Source organism: Panicum hallii, chromosome 4 (assembly GCF_002211085.1).
Source record: "Panicum hallii strain FIL2 chromosome 4, PHallii_v3.1, whole genome shotgun sequence".
Classification (NCBI taxonomy): Eukaryota; Viridiplantae; Streptophyta; class Magnoliopsida; order Poales; family Poaceae; genus Panicum; species Panicum hallii.
In genome coordinates, this window is record NC_038045.1 from 44439118 (window position 1) to 44456178 (window position 17061).

Sequence of the window (17061 nt, forward strand, 5' to 3'; positions counted from 1 at the left end):
TGATGAATCCAAATATAATTACTTGAATATTCATGATCACAACACATGAATAGATGAACTAAATAAAACTTAGTGTTTGCAAATCTAAGGCCTTATATTACAATTACAAGCCACCACAATAACAACAACAATGGCATCAATGTTTGGGAATAGATATATGTAGCGTTTGTATGACTTGTTCTACGATTCTAAATGGCAAAAAATACAAACACATTCACTTTTAAGATGAATTTCTATCCTGCCATCACCATTGAGCACATTTTTTTCATTACTTGCCAACTAAAGCCATTTAAAAAAAGAAAAACATGCATGAGCAACATGACCAATTCCATTCTAACTCCCGCTCGTTTCCATTTGCATTTTAACTATCTAATGTAAGCAAGCATACAACTAATCATTTGCATTCTAACTACATCAAGTTCATTGTCACCATGTGTGAAGCTATAAGAACCCTACCATCACCTGCAAGAGTTCGAGCACGTGTGTTCTTGCCAGAGAATATCCAGCTTGACACAAGACGCTCTCAAGAGGAAGCTTTTCCTGTTCTCCATCTCAGGGAGAGCGCGAGAATGGTACCTTTGCTTAGAGGAAAGTGTGATCCATAATTTGGAAGGGGTGAGGGCTGGATTTTGCTTCTCCTTCTTTCCTCTATCCCGCATGGCTTGTTTGCGAGTTAAGGTCCTCTGCTTCAAGTAGCAAGAGGAGAAATCACTAGGCACAACATGGGCTCGTTTCTTGGCTCTTACGCAGATTTGCCCAATCCTGTCTAGACACAATCACTGTTATTTTAACACTTTCAGTTTGGACCCTCCGAGGACGCCGGCCTGCTGCTTGACGTCCTTTCCGAAGGCTTGTTTTTGCTTAAGGATCCGACTGAAGGGAAGGAATTCTTGGATTGTATCCGAGAAACTACTACCCCAGTCGATCTGCATAACGATGCACCGTCTGGAGGAGAGTGCATTGAGCAACCGAGGTCTATCATCAACAGAGTTCGAGCTTTTAGTTCGATTATATCTAAAATTCCGCTGAAGGTAACAGCAATCTTAGGGAAAGAGCACTTCGTGCGAATCCTACCCCCAGATTAGAGCTCAGGTTGCAACTGGTCGGGAAAGAGCTCGGCATTAGAGGGAGGGAGGGAGGGGGAGAGAGAGAGAGAGATGGGCGGGGTGAGAGGCATAATCTAAGATTTTATACAGGCATCCATACCAGCTCTAATTACAAGCCCACATTCAGACTAACACTTCGAATTATTTTTGCTCTCGCCCGCATGATTCCAACTATCCCTACCGATTCCATATGTGCCTGTGATCAAGGCGTTTTGTAGTAGTGAGAAGTATGATGAATCCAAATATACATGGACTAATAGACAATCATTTCCTATCTGATAAGTAACATAGAGTGTTGGTTTTTCACTGAATGAGAAAAAAGGCATCCTTTGTGTAATCTCCAATTTTATTGAATATCTCAAGGTATATTTTCCTAATTTGTTTGCTTGACTACCATCAAATTTTCATGTTTCGAAATCTGCAGGAGAAGAACTGTACACTCTGTCCTTCGCCTTCGTTACCTGGGGATTCAAAGTTGGAAGTGAGATTATCTGTAAAGAGGAGTAAACAGTACAACAGAGAAAAATTGCTGGTGATACCGTATTATGAAGGTGAATGAATTAGACATACTACACCCTTTACAATGGTACAAACAGGTATAGCCAAATTTTCAATAAGAGGAACCAGAGTTGTGTGCTAAATACTAACGTATGTGTGAACTTGAGTGAGCAATTAATATTCTTCAGTTTTAGTCAAGAAATGTAAAGAGATCAACATATCCATAGCAATGCATAGAGATCGATAAAATCAATTTTTGCGTGCATACCTCATTGTCCCAGTTGGTGCATAGCGTGACGACCATTAGCAGCAGGAGTTGTACCAAGAGGCCACAGATGATGCCCAACCACAGGCCCTGTTCTCCATGCAGTGCACGACGTCAGCCAAGAACTACCAGAATAGAGCTGACAATGATACGCTTACTGAAACTTGATAGGATTTCTTGGGGATACGAGGGAAAAGAGAAGGCCGCTCACCATTCCGCCAACGCGCAAGACGAAAGCTATGAGGTAAGCACAGGGAATGCCGGCGATGTAGTAGGCACCAAGGTTAATGCAAGCACCAATCTTCTGCCATCCGCAGCCTCTCGCCACACCTACACTCCCATCAGATCGAAGAGCACGCAAATTTGTCAGAAATTTCGTAGCAGTTTGGTTTCAGGATGGATTCAAGAAAACTCTCGTCTGACCGTGCTCTCTGCGCAGAACACTACTCAGGACAAATCGATTCAAAACTGCACTACAAATAACCCAGAAAAGGAAATTTGGTGTGTATGAAATGAACTCTGTACTACCTGAAAGGACACACTGGATTCCGTCGAAGAAGTTGGACACCGCGATGACCAGCATCATCTTGGCCACGTACGTCACCACCTCCTCGACGTCGCTGTAGGCGTGGCCCCAGACGTAGCGGACGCAGACCAGGATCAGCCCCACGGCCAGGCCTTCCGAGACGGCCAGGAACACCACCACGCGCACCGCGAGGCGTGCGGCCTGGGGCCGCCCCGCGCCCAGCTCGTTGGAGACGCGAGTGCTGCGTGCAGAATTGTTCGTCAGACAAATGCAGACAGTTGAGTGTGGCTGCATGATTAGCATCATCCGTGCATGATGTGCCATGGATTTAGTGGAGATTAGTAGAAGTTTTACTTACCTAATGGCCGAGCCAAGCCCAAAGGGGATCATCCACACGAAGGCAGCAGTGTTGAGGCTGTCAGAGACGAACATTTGCAGAGTGTTCAGGCAGCTACGAGGCATTGCATAAACCTTTGAGAAAATCAGTAGCATTAAATTAATTTACAACCTGATCGACAGCACGGACGTCTCCAGTTTGGGGTTGGGAAGAAGGCCTGACAGGAGCACGATGAGCTCGAACGACCACATCTCCAAGCTGAAACCAGGTTACATTACATCATCGTCAGTGAAGTGCACAAGGCAATGTAACAGTAACACACTAGCTGAACATCCATGCATGCCATACAATACAGCTGTGCAGAAACTTCAACAATCAAAACTCACAAAAAGCACAGCAAGCTTCAATTCAATTACCAGACCATGAGAGCAGATGGGATCGCAAGCCTGAAGAAGCCGAGCGCGTCGTGGAAGGCCTCCATGGAGAACCCGGTCCACGTCTCCCTGCACGCGCTCGACACCCTGACGTACACGGCCAGCACGGCGACGTTGATCCAGTAGGAGACGGCGTTGCTCAGCGCCGCGCCCTTGCTCCCCATGCCGAGGCCGAACACCAGCACCCAGCACACGACCAGGTGGCACGCCGCGGCGGCGCCGGCGGCGGCCATCACGGGCACCACGATGTTCTGCGTCTGCAGGAACCGGACGTGGCACTGTAGCAGGCCGTAGGCGAAGAGCGCCGGGATCATCCACCGGGCGAAGGCGCCGGCCTCCGCGGCGATGTCCGGGTCCTGGCCGAACAGGAGGAGGATCTCGCCGGTGTAGAACCAGACGACGGCGAGCGGGATGCTAACGATGGTGAGGAGAAACATGGCGCGCTGCTTGTAGATGCCCAGGAGGTGGTACTGCCTGGCTCCGAACGCTTGGCCGCACAGAGTGTCCAGGGCACTAGCCATTCCAAGCTGCATCCTCAAGCGACACAGGCAGATTGATGAGTTGGATTTTTTTTTAAAGAGCAGTTGAAGTATTTTTCACCTTACTTTACTAACAGGTAGGGCGCGTTACTTTTATTCTTTTTTTGCTGCTTACCCGCATGTTTAGATTATTCACTTGCCCTTTCACTTTTTCTTCGGGCGCCAGAAGAGAAGGAGTAAGGAGCCCTAAAAGAAATCTTCTTTTGCTGGTCATGCAAGTGGAGAAGCGGAAGTGAAAGACTGGCTACCAATACCCTCACAGCATCGTTAGTTCCAGGATCTCTTTGCTGTCAGTGAAGCCTATACCAATTGTCTCTACCCTCTCCATCTAAGCTCTGTCTTCTCTAGCAGATCTAGTTTTCCTAGATGGGCCACGCTTCGTTAAACAGGCTAGCTACAAAAGAACATTTGATACACATCGTTAAAGAGCACGGACTCGATGGCTCTAACTGCATAGCAGATGATACACATCGAGTAATAAAAGAACAGTTGATTCATATATTCTCTAATCCTATTGCACTCAAACCACCCAGCCACCATTGCCACCCATAACCACCTATGTTACCCCATTAGTCATGACCCCATTTCTCTGACCATTACTGCATTTGGCCACCATTTCGATGTAGGGTTGTGGAATTCAAAAACTGAAAAATTTGGGTTGCCACCAAAATGGGTGAATTTCTTGGAAAATCCAAAAAAAGAATTAAATTTTTAAATGAAATTTGGCCAGAGTTTGATGAAAATTTGGGCATTGACCACTACTGGAGAAGACGATGGGGAGAATTGTGGAGATGGTGTGAGAAGCTAAGGACAAAGATGGAAAAAGTGAGAGCTATAAAGAAGGTCCATAATTAGAGTTTAGGTTTCTGTACCTAGAAGAGAACACCAGCTTATATAGACATATAGTCGAGGCATAAAAATTCGGTTGAGAAATTCAACTTTAATCGAATTTTTGAGATGGTTGCGTTTTGTTTGATCCTTATTCGATCATTTCTGACTGAATCCTAAAATTCTGTTTCAACGCACTTCCCTTTTTCACCTCAAATTAAAACCTCTTTCCTTGGATCCTAACTACTCTCTCTGTTCCATGAAGATTGTTCGTTTAGCCTTCAAATTTTGTTCTACAAAGAGTGTTCAAAGTCCATCTAATTAAAGCAATATCTCATTCTAAGAAATAATTGCATAGAGAAGGGCATGGAGCCAATCAAATGCTTAAGTTGTTACTTTTCAGTTCCAATACATTTGCATTTATTGAGAATCTAGGAAACCAAATAAACAGCGCAGTTTTCAATCACAACTGCTATAGTTAATTAGGGGTAACATGATCATTTTCCACTACTAGCAATATGTCTGAAATTTTTTAAACAAATAATCTTTATGGACGGAGGGAGTACACTCTAGCACGCTATAGTCACGTTGATAACTATCATTCTATCAATAATGGTCTTAGGCGTCAGATGAGCATTGGTGGAGGGAATAGTCGTCATAGTCACTTTACGAAAATTGAGGAATGAGAGTACTCTATCCTGCCTGTGATGAGTGAATTGTCAACCGTGCGGTGTGATCGTGCGCTTGATCTTTGGATTGCAGGTACACGGGCGTCGAGTGTCGACGTAGAGTTGCCGTGGAGGAGCTCGGGCTGGGCGGCAACTGTGGCGTCCACTCCTGGATTGAGGACGCAAGCGGCGACGGAAGGCGGGTTTCTTGGTTTGCGCCACAAAACCAAGGAGGCGGACGGCGGTTGAAAACGCCAAGTCGTGGATGCACGGGCGTCGGTCTCGGGACTAACGGAGGCGACGGGCGTCGACGGCGTCTAGGGCCTCGCTGCGGGCGAGGAGGTGACGGGCGTCGGGCGGCGTCTAGGGTCGTCAGAAGGCCGAGGCGGGAACGGCGTCTAGGGCCACGGCGTGGAGGCGGGAATCTTCCCGCGCGTGGAGTTTTGGCGGTTTTCTCAAAACCGGCCATCTACCCGGGTTTCGCGGACCCTCCAAAACCGCGGACCGGATCTTCGTCCACACGACGGCATCGCGGAGAAGACTTCGACTCGAAGAAAGAACCTCGGCCGTCGGATGAGATCATGTATCTTTTTCCGGTTTTGCCCCTACGGGCTTTCTAGTGTTTATTTGAGTCTAGGGGTAATGTAGTCTTTTTGGGTGAGAGTTGTTGGGGTTAAAAAAAAAAAAATAACCCCCTCACGCCCTGGCTCTTGGGGCTGCCAGTTTTTCTTTCCCCTGACGCAAGAACAGAGGAGCTGTGCTCCTCCCGTAACCCCCTCCCTGTTCTTGCTCTTCCTCCCTCTTCTCCCCTAGGGTTAGGATTTGGTGATGAAATTTTGAGAGTTTGGACCACAGATTCATGGGAAAGGAGGCCCTTTCCTCCTCTTGCCCTCTGGGCGGTTGATTCAATTTTGATTCTTGTAATTTCTGTGATCTCCTCGTGCTGTGTCTGGTGTCGTACTGTTTTTCTTTTCCTTGGTCGATTTTCTGTTCTTGCGCAGGTTGAGGTAGTCCTGGTGGGGTGCTTTTTCTTCCTCCTCTGTTTTGGCGCAGGGTGAGCTTGTGGAGCCTGGCAGCAGCACAAGGGAAGGCCAGGGGCGTGCGTGCTTGCGGTGCAGGGCACCTAGTGGAGGCTACGGTAAAATTATTCAGCAGCTTCGTTGTTTCGTGTATGTGTGATTCTTGTGCAGGAAGACGAATCGAGTGCGCGTGTGGGAAATCCCAACTCTGATCGTGTTCGATTATTCATCAGCACAACCCTGCTCGTAAGGTGTTCGATGAATTGCTTCACTAGTCTTTTCTTTTTCTGTCAATTTTGCTAGATTTTTCTTAGGTCCCTTTTGAGTACCAAATCATGTTTTAGGGCTGCCTTCTAGTATTAGTCGCTTAGCTTCTTCTCTAGATTTATTTTCATGCTCTAGGTTTAATTAATTTTCTGCTTAATTAAAATCTGAAAAAGCAAAACAAAAATTAGTTTAGTTGTTCTTATGTTAGCTAGATTTTATTCCAGTATTTCTAGTTTTTGTTTTATCTATGCTCTAACCGCATTGTTCGAGTTTCTGAGATATTCTGGCTTTCCGAACGCTTTGCTCCAATCTTTGTTTGCGTGGTTGAACTTGTGAGATTTTGTTCGGACTTTTCTCGATCGAGCTTCCGATTGTGAGTCAAGAGTATTCCTAGTGCTGATAGTCGTTCTGAGCTATGCGGTACTGATACTCTTCGTCCGAGGTGTGTTGGGTGTAATCGGGACTTTTCTCTTCGGTTTTTCTAATCGAATTTGAGGCTCCCATTCACCCCCCCCCCTCTGGTCGCCTATCTGGTCCTTCAATTGGTATCAGAGCTTGGTTGAGGTTTTCAGTACCTTAACCGGTTCGAAAACCACTTGGCGACCATGGCGAGTCTTGGTAAGATCCCCGTGTTTGCCGGCGAGGACTATGCTTATTGGAAGGTGCGTATGCGGGCCTTCTTGCAAAGCATGGGAGCCGAGGTTTGGGAGATTACCAAGAACCAGGTTTACGAAGTGCTTGCCGTTCGGACCACACCTCTTCAAGTGTCTGAGCACGAGGCTAACGCCAAGGCTGTCAATGCCTTGTTTGCTGGCGTTTCTCGTGCGGAGTTCTCACGCGTCCAGGGTTTTCAAGAAGCCCACAAAGTTTGGTCGTGCCTTGAGAACTACCACGAGGGCACACCTCAGGTGAAGGCCAGACTGTTCGAGACTCACCGGCGTGAATACGAGAACTTCACACAGGGGCCGGGTGAGAGCATTGGCGATATGTTCAGTCGATTTCAATCGATTGTGAACAAAGTCAATGCGAACAGATCTGTTGATGCCCTTGAGTACACGGAGCACGAGAAGGCCCTAAAGTTGCTCTACGCACTTGACCGCTCTGTGTGGGATCTCAAGGTGAACACAATCATTGAGTCTGCAGGCTATGAGACTCTGACCGTGAATGAGCTTTTCAGCAAGCTCAAGGCCACGGAGGTGGATAACCAGACACGAGCCAAGCTCAATGGTGCCCCTCCTTCCAAGAGCATCGCTCTTGTGACTGGCCCAGGTGGAACAAGCTCTAACGCTAACTCTGCTCTTGGCTTTTCTCTTGCCACTTTGCCTTCTGTTACAGATGAGCAGCTGGAGATGCTGGGCGACGACGACTTGTGCCTCCTCATCAGCAAGTTCCAGCGCGTCTACCACAACAGGCAGAGGAAGAAGAACCCCGGTTGCTACAACTGCGGCGATTTGAACCACTTCATCGCCGATTGCCCCAAGAAGTCCGGCGGTGGCCAAAACAACCACCTCGACAACTACCGCCACCGCGACCGCGACGAGGGAGGCTCCAATAAGGAGCGTCGGCGCCACAAGCACCGCAGTCATGACCGGGGAGGACGCTTCGACAAGGAGTCGCTAAAGAAGCGCTTCCAGTACAAGGCCAAGAAACGGGAGAAGGCCTTTCTGGCGCAGCTCAGCGACCTCGACAGGAGCTCCGACACCGACCGCTCTTCTTCACCGACCTCCGACGACGACGACAAGAAGAAGAAGAAGAAGTGGGACAAGGAAGCCACCGGCTTCATCGGCCTGTGCTTGGCGGCCGGTCGGCGCAAGGGTTTCTGCACCATGGCGGGCGAAGCCGATGGTGCTCGTGCGTCTTCGGGTGGACATGCTACACCGACGCACGTCGACTCTTCTCCTGGATCCGAGAGCGATTCAGAGGTAAACTCCACAATCGACCTGCTTGATATGGAGGTTAGGGAGTTGTACGCTGCTCTCGACAACCAAAAGAGGCTGCTTAAGGAAGCAGCTAGAGAGCGTAGAAAGCTTAGGGCTGAGCTGGCTTGTGCTAGGGAGAAATTTAGTGAGGATGAGTGCGCTGGCTGCATATCTCACATGAATGATCTTGTTGCTCTCCGTGCCAAGCATGATGAGAACGTCGCGAACTTAGATGTTGCTAAGACTTCGCTTGCTGACGTGTCTCATGAGCTCGCTAAGGCCAAGCATGAACTAGAACTGGTTAAGGACGCTCCTATTGTTAGCGATGTGCTTGAATGTGATGAGTGTCCTATCTTTAAGTCCGATCTAGCTTCGTTGCAGTCCAAGTTTGCTACTGTTGTGTGCGAGCTAGAGGAGATGAAGTCTAGGCCAGTTCTGCTTGGTGCTTGCAAGCTTTGTCCCACGCTTAGGTCGGAGCTAGATGAGAAGAACGCCTTGGTTAAGTCTTTAGGGAAGACTAAGGTCGTGGAGTCTAGTCCACCTATTGACTGCTCTATTTGCCCTGGTTTAATCTTTGATTTGGATAATCTTGCGGTAGAGAAAGCCAACTTAGAGAATGAAAATACCTATCTTAGGGCGATTCTTAGTTGGGTTTCTGCTAGTGAGCCGCAGTTGGGTATGATGATTAAGCAGTTTAAGCGTGGTGATGGGTTTGGGGTCGGTTACACATACACGAAGTCAGACTTTGACAAGTTGTATGGTAAGATCGGCAAGGCTGTTGGAAACACTGCTAGTACAAGCACGCAGCCTTCGCTTGTTGACCCCGCGGATGGTGTGCTTAAAGAACCACCGAAAGCACCTCCGCAGAAGCAGGTTTGGGTTCCTAAGCCCAATGAGCTGAGGAATCCCCTTGACACACTCCCTGCTGCAGCAGCCCAGGTTGCCCAGAAGAAGGGGGCTGCTCCTCCCCGTCCGCAGGCTAGGCCTCCACCTCCCAAGCGTGAGGTGAGGTACCACTGCGAGTACTGTGACAGGGAAGGTCACCTTGAGGAGTTTTGCTTCAGAAGAAAGCGGGCTGTGAGGCGTGAGCAGGAGAGACGGAACGCGGACATGTACCCTGCTCGGGTGCATGGTCCTCCTCGGCATGGTGGTAGGCAAGATGCTTGGGCGCGCCGTGTAGGTGGAGGTCAGGGAGACGGTGGTGGTTACCGTGCTCCAGCGGGTGGTCGCTTTGCCGGTCGTGCTCCTGGTCGTTTTCAGTATGGCTATGGACCACAGGACCGAGGCTTTGGAGGAGGTTTTGAGGCTCCACGCTTTCCTCGCGGTGGTGTTCGTCAGTCACGCGGTAGACGGGACGGGAGATACGCTTTGTCTGGTTTTCCTAACCCCTCTGTAGAGCAAATGGCTCGACACTGGTTTGCTTCTCACTTTGCTAACCCCAGTGTTGAGACATTTGCTCACCCTTTGTCTCACTACTAATGTGCAGGTTGGAGGCTTGGAGAGCAGGTGGATCATGGACTCCGGTTGTTCGCGCCACATGACCGGAAATGACAAATGGTTCTCCAGCCTCACCCCGATGCGCTCAAAGGAGTACATTGTGTTCGGGGATAATGGAAGAGGAAAGGTACGTGGACTTGGCGCTGTTCGAGTTTCTGACCGCTTTACCCTGAGAGAAGTTGCTTTGGTTTCGAATCTTGGTTTTAATTTGCTCTCTGTTTCGCAACTTCTTGATGAGGGGTTTGAGGTTCGCTTCAAGGAGGGCTGTTCGCGTGTTTTGGATTCCAGAGGAGATTTGGTTTGCCGGATTACACCTCGCGATCGGGTTTTCTTGGTTGACTTTTCTGGAACTCCTCTTGGCCCTTCTCGTTGCTTGTTGGCTGGTCCTTCTTCCGATTTGTGGAAGTGGCATAGGAGACTTGGACATTTGAGCTTCGATTTGTTGTCGAGACTTAGCTCACTTGGCCTAATCCGAGGATTGCCCAAATTGAAGTGTGAGAAGGACCTTGTGTGCCATCCGTGTCGCCACGGGAAGATGATTGCCGCTTCTCATCTGCCTGTTAATCAGGTGATGACCGCTCACCCTGGAGAGTTGCTACACATGGACACAGTTGGTCCTTCTCGGGTGATGTCAGTTGGTGGGAAGTGGTATGTTCTTGTGATCGTGGATGATTTTTCTCGCTATTCTTGGGTCTTTTTCATGAGAACCAAGGATGAGGCTTTCGAGTTTGTTCGAGACTTGATCTTGAGGTTGAAAAACGAGCTACCCCAGGCCATGAGAGCGATTCGCAGTGATAATGGCACAGAATTCAAAAATGCTCGTTTTGACGCTTTTTGCAGTGATCAAGGGCTTGAACACCTGTATTCTTCTCCCTACACTCCACAGCAGAATGGAGTTGTAGAACGGAAGAATCGGACGCTGGTGGAGATGGCGAGGACGATGCTCGATGAGCATAGGACTCCTCGCAAATATTGGGCTGAGGCGGTTAACACCGCTTGTTACGTGTCCAACCGTATTTTCTTGCGTGCCTTCATGCATAGGACTTCTTATGAGTTGCGATTTGGACGCCAGCCCCGCGTTGACCATCTCAGAGTTTTCGGTTGCCGGTGCTTTGTGCTGAAAGATGGAAATCTTGATAAGTTTGAGTCTCGCTCGTCTGACGGCATCTTTCTCGGTTATGCTTCTCACTCTAGAGCGTACCGTGTGCTGATTATTGATACTAACATCGTCAGAGAGACTTGTGAAGTCACTTTCGACGAGACTGCACCGTGCAATTCTTCTGTCTTTGAAGTTGCAGGAGATGATGAGCTCGGCACCTCCATCTTTGAAGATGAGGAGGAAGAAGCTGCGGAGGGCGACCCTGTGGCTACCACGCGTGCTGTGGACCCAGTTGCTTCCGCCACGAGCTCAGACGATGACGACGGCCCCGACCCGACTACGTCTACTTTCCGGGGGCCGGTCGAGCAGGTGACTCAGGCTTCACCAGATGCACCTGAGGAGACACCAGCGTTGGTTGAGGAGGAGGCAACTTCGACAAGGGAAGCACCGCGACACATTCAGCGCCGCCATCCACCTCAACAGATGCTAGGTGATCTCAACGAGCGAGTCACTAGGTCCAAGGTAACAAGTATCGCTGGCTTTGCTCATTCAGCGTTTGTTGCCTCTTTTGAGCCCAAGGATATTGGACACGCTCTTTCTGATTCTAATTGGGTCAATGCCATGCATGAGGAACTTGAAAATTTTAAAAGAAACCAAGTTTGGGTTTTAGTCGAGCCTCCACCTGCTTGTAATCCCATCGGAACGAAATGGGTTTTCAAAAACAAGCAGGGTGAGGATGGGTTGGTTGTTCGGAACAAGGCTCGTCTTGTTGCCCAGGGGTTTTGCCAAAAAGAGGGCATTGATTTTGAGGAGACTTTTGCCCCTGTTGCTCGTTTGGAAGCTATTCGAATCTTTCTTGCATTTGCTGCTTCCAAGGGTTTTAAAGTTTTCCAAATGGACGTTAAATCTGCCTTCTTGAATGGTTTTATCGAAGAAGAGGTTTATGTGAAGCAACCCCCTGGTTTCGAAAATCCCAAGTTTCCAAACCGTGTTTATAAACTTCAAAAAGCTCTTTACGGTTTGAAACAGGCACCTAGAGCTTGGTATGATAGATTGAAAACCTTTTTGCTGGCTCAGGGCTTTAAAATGGGATGTGTGGATAAAACTTTGTTCCTCATGCGGTCTGGCACTGATTTTCTATTAGTTCAGATATACGTGGATGATATTATCTTTGGTGGCTCTTCTCACGCTCTTGTCTCCAAGTTTTCTGAGCAGATGTCCAGGGAATTCGAGATGAGCATGATGGGTGAGTTGCAGTTCTTCCTTGGGCTGCAGATCAAGCAAACTCCTCAGGGCACCTTTGTCCATCAAGCCAAGTACACTAGAGACTTGCTGCGGAAGTTCGACATGAGCGACTTGTCTCCTCAGCCGACTCCGATCAGCACTTCGACGGCGCTTGATGAGGACTTGGACGGCGAGGCGGTGGACCAGAAGGAGTACAGGAGCATGATCGGCTCTCTCCTGTACCTGACGGCGACGCGACCGGACATCCAGTTCGGCGTCTGCCTCTGCGCGCGGTATCAGGCTTCGCCGCGCACCTCCCACAGGCAGGTGGTGAAACGCATCTTCAGGTATTTGAAATTCACTCCTGAATTTGGTCTTTGGTATTCTGCGGATTCTTCTCTGGTTTTGGTGGGCTTTTCTGATGCCGATTTCGGTGGGTGTCGGTTGGATCGCAAGTCGACATCCGGCACTTGTCAATTTCTCGGTACATCTTTGGTGTCTTGGTCCTCTCGTAAGCAGGCTAGCGTAGCGCTTTCTTCCACAGAAGCTGAGTATGTTGCCGCTGCTAGCTGCTGCTCCCAGATACTTTGGATGAAACAAACCTTGCAGGATTATGGATTGAGTTTTGGTAGGGTTCCCATCTTTGTAGACAACATGTCAGCCATTAGCATTGCTAAGAACCCTGTCCTACACTCCAGAACCAAACACATAGATATCCGATTCCATTTCCTGCGAGATAACCATGAGAGAGGACACATAGACCTGATCCATGTCCCTTCAGAGAGGCAAACCGCAGATATTCTCACCAAACCGCTTGAGCAGGACACCTTTGCTCTCTTGCGGGGGGAGCTTGGGGTTTGTTACCCCTTTTAATCGCTGACTTTTCTTTGGTTAGCTTTGTAGGTTTTATTTGCTTCTCTTTGATTTCTAGGTTTGGTAGTTGCATTGTGCATATGCATTGTACATGTTTGCATTTCGCATTGCCTCACTTGCACTAGCATTCTTGTATACATTGCTATGATCTTCTAGTGCCTGCTAGTGTGAGTTGATAAATTTGATCATGTATAGCTTGCGCCACTATGTATATGACATCTTCTGAGTTAAGCTATTTTGTTTTGAAAATCCGAAAACATGATCACCCTGCTTTGGCTACTAGCATGTTAGGGCGTGTTGATGTGCTTTGCTATCTTATTCATGCTAGTGTAGCCTTTCGTTCAGCAATTCATACTTGAAATGATCTAAATTTGATAAAATTGCTTGAACTGTTCTTGAAATGGATTGAAAAGATCCAGGTGGGATTGCTTGTCGCACTGATCGAGCTTTCGGGACGGCTCACTTTGCACTTGTGAGAACCCGGGCAAGGCTGTGCATGACTGAAACGAGTGCTTTAAGCTTCTAATTGTCTTTTGGCATAGGCTTGGCCTCGTTGCTAAGTGAAGCATGACAAGCTTTCAACCCCTGGCATTAAGAATTGCTTGATATAAAATTGATTGAAAAATGAATGTTAACAACTTGTTTTTGGCTGAGTTTGGATCACCTGTATGAGTATGATTAGCATTGCTTTCCATTCCCTACTTGTTAGTGCTAGATCATGGGTGATGCTTTTATTTCTCCTAAACTGAACTTGTCTAGCTCTAGACTAATTTGATATACCCTGTTGAGCTAGATGCAGGTCTTATTTATGAATGCACACGTGCTTGTGACTAGATGTTGCTCATATCATTGTATCCCTGAATGCTTTCACTTACACCTCCTGCATTGCATTCATGGCATGGCATCTGTTCAGGGGGAGTCTCAGCTTCAGGGGGAGCTTTAGGTTTATTTAGGCTTGATGTGTGCATGTGCCAACAAGGGGGAGACTTGTTTGATTTTTTGAAAAACTTGTTGTGCATAGGGCTTTGAGAGTGCATCATTTTGGGAGAGTTGCACTTGTGAGAGGGAAAAGCTTTGCTTGGGGAGTTTCTGCTTTGTTTTTGGCTCCTGGTTTTCCTCGCTTTCCTTCCACTTCCAGCATGACTGCGTCGGGCGTTACCTCTGTCTTTGAGGAGTCATGTTTTGGCTTTTGATCGATTGCGTCGAGCTGTTGCCCTTGTCTTAGGGGATCGATCTGTGCTTGAGTAAGTGACTGGTCTTGCCTTTCTGAGTTTTGTGTCACTTGCTTGAGTTCTTCGCTTTCTTGTTTCTTTTTATCACTTCTCTGGTTACAGGTGGTGTGTTGACAATGCACTCATCAAGGGGGAGATTGAGGAATGAGAGTACTCTATCCTGCCTGTGATGAGTGAATTGTCAACCGTGCGGTGTGATCGTGCGCTTGATCTTTGGATTGCAGGTACACGGGCGTCGAGTGTCGACGTAGAGTTGCCGTGGAGGAGCTCGGGCTGGGCGGCAGCTGTGGCGTCCACTCCTGGATTGAGGACGCAAGCGGCGACGGAAGGCGGGTTTCTTGGTTTGCGCCACAAAACCAAGGAGGCGGACGGCGGTTGAAAACGCCAAGTCGTGGATGCACGGGCGTCGGTCTCGGGACTAACGGAGGCGACGGGCGTCGACGGCGTCTAGGGCCTCGCTGCGGGCGAGGAGGTGACGGGCGTCGGGCGGCGTCTAGGGTCGTCAGAAGGCCGAGGCGGGAACGGCGTCTAGGGCCACGGCGTGGAGGCGGGAATCTTCCCGCGCGTGGAGTTTTGGCGGTTTTCTCAAAACCGGCCATCTACCCGGGTTTCGCGGACCCTCCAAAACCGCGGACCGGATCTTCGTCCACACGACGGCATCGCGGAGAAGACTTCGACTCGAAGAAAGAACCTCGGCCGTCGGATGAGATCATGTATCTTTTTCCGGTTTTGCCCCTACGGGCTTTCTAGTGTTTATTTGAGTCTAGGGGTAATGTAGTCTTTTTGGGTGAGAGTTGTTGGGGTTAAAAAAAATAAATAAATAACCCCCTCACGCCCTGGCTCTTGGGGCTGCCAGTTTTTCTTTCCCCTGACGCAAGAACAGAGGAGCTGTGCTCCTCCCGTAACCCCCTCCCTGTTCTTGCTCTTCCTCCCTCTTCTCCCCTAGGGTTAGGATTTGGTGATGAAATTTTGAGAGTTTGGACCACAGATTCATGGGAAAGGAGGCCCTTTCCTCCTCTTGCCCTCTGGGCGGTTGATTCAATTTTGATTCTTGTAATTTCTGTGATCTCCTCGTGCTGTGTCTGGTGTCGTACTGTTTTTCTTTTCCTTGGTCGATTTTCTGTTCTTGCGCAGGTTGAGGTAGTCCTGGTGGGGTGCTTTTTCTTCCTCCTCTGTTTTGGCGCAGGGTGAGCTTGTGGAGCCTGGCAGCAGCACAAGGGAAGGCCAGGGGCGTGCGTGCTTGCGGTGCAGGGCACCTAGTGGAGGCTACGGTAAAATTATTCAGCAGCTTCGTTGTTTCGTGTATGTGTGATTCTTGTGCAGGAAGACGAATCGAGTGCGCGTGTGGGAAATCCCAACTCTGATCGTGTTCGATTATTCATCAGCACAACCCTGCTCGTAAGGTGTTCGATGAATTGCTTCACTAGTCTTTTCTTTTTCTGTCAATTTTGCTAGATTTTTCTTAGGTCCCTTTTGAGTACCAAATCATGTTTTAGGGCTGCCTTCTAGTATTAGTCGCTTAGCTTCTTCTCTAGATTTATTTTCATGCTCTAGGTTTAATTAATTTTCTGCTTAATTAAAACCTGAAAAAGCAAAACAAAAATTAGTTTAGTTGTTCTTATGTTAGCTAGATTTTATTCCAGTATTTCTAGTTTTTGTTTTATCTATGCTCTAACCGCATTGTTCGAGTTTCTGAGATATTCTGGCTTTCCGAACGCTTTGCTCCAATCTTTGTTTGCGTGGTTGAACTTGTGAGATTTTGTTCGGACTTTTCTCGATCGAGCTTCCGATTGTGAGTCAAGAGTATTCCTAGTGCTGATAGTCGTTCTGAGCTATGCGGTACTGATACTCTTCGTCCGAGGTGTGTTGGGTGTAATCGGTACTTTTCTCTTCGGTTTTTCTAATCGAATTTGAGGCTCCCATTCACCCCCCCTCTGGTCGCCTATCTGGTCCTTCAAAAGTATAATTAAGTTCTTCACTAGAACGGAGACAGACGGAGGTCTGCATGATTCGGATGGCAACTCGGCGATTTAATATTTCAGGATCGTTGATCTTCTTCGTCCCCATCAGAGCGGAGGGTGTCGCAATTAGGAAGGTGAAATACTGAAATGTCGGACAGCAACAGCAGGAAACCCACCCACTGTAGCCGAGACGAGATCGACACTTGGTACAGAACAAGAGCATAGCAAATCAAGCTGAGGACAAGCAGCTCGTCATCGAGCGCGTACGTACCAGCAGGCTGAGGCCGGTGACGGTGGCGAAGGAGTTGGCCATGGAGGCGCCGGCGAGGGGTAGCTCGCCGAGGTGGCCGACGAACATGACGGAGATCATCTGGATGACGTTCTGCAGCAGCGCGCCGACGACCATGGGCCCCGCCAGGCGCAGCTGCTTCGTCACCTCCTCGCGCGCGCTCAGCTCGTCGGGCTGGCCCGCGGCGAGGAGCGCTTCCTCCACGCCGCTCCCCTTCGCCATTGCTGCGGGCTGGGCGTCGTCTCGCTGGCCTCGGTTGTTGCGGTACGCCTTGGGAGCGGGTCAGACTGACAGACTCGCGCTGAGAGGAAGGCAAGAGGGATGAGGAGCAGAGAGAGCAGGTGTGAGTGGAGGCAGGAGGCTCTCCCGATCGGCTTCGTTCTCGGCCGCGTGTGCAGCAGCCGAGCAAATGGACCAGATGGGTTCTGCAGCGGCGGGCAAGGGAGGCGGCTGTCACCTGTCACTGTCAGGCGACGCGAC

At 49.0% G+C, this 17061-nt stretch overlaps 1 protein-coding gene across 1 annotated transcript; it reads right to left on the reverse strand.

The window, feature by feature from the left end:
- Positions 1 to 1339: 1339 nt before the first annotated feature.
- On the reverse strand, positions 1340 to 17061 carry LOC112888974 (protein DETOXIFICATION 16-like). Its single transcript, XM_025955420.1, has 8 exons — positions 16564 to 17061; positions 3149 to 3693; positions 2904 to 2990; positions 2754 to 2810; positions 2398 to 2636; positions 2081 to 2199; positions 1873 to 1959; positions 1340 to 1567 (listed from the first exon to the last, which is right to left on the reverse strand). The coding sequence occupies exons 1-8, from the start codon at positions 16801 to 16803 to the stop codon at positions 1511 to 1513; spliced, it is 1431 nt and encodes a 476-aa protein (XP_025811205.1). The 5' UTR covers positions 16804 to 17061; the 3' UTR covers positions 1340 to 1510.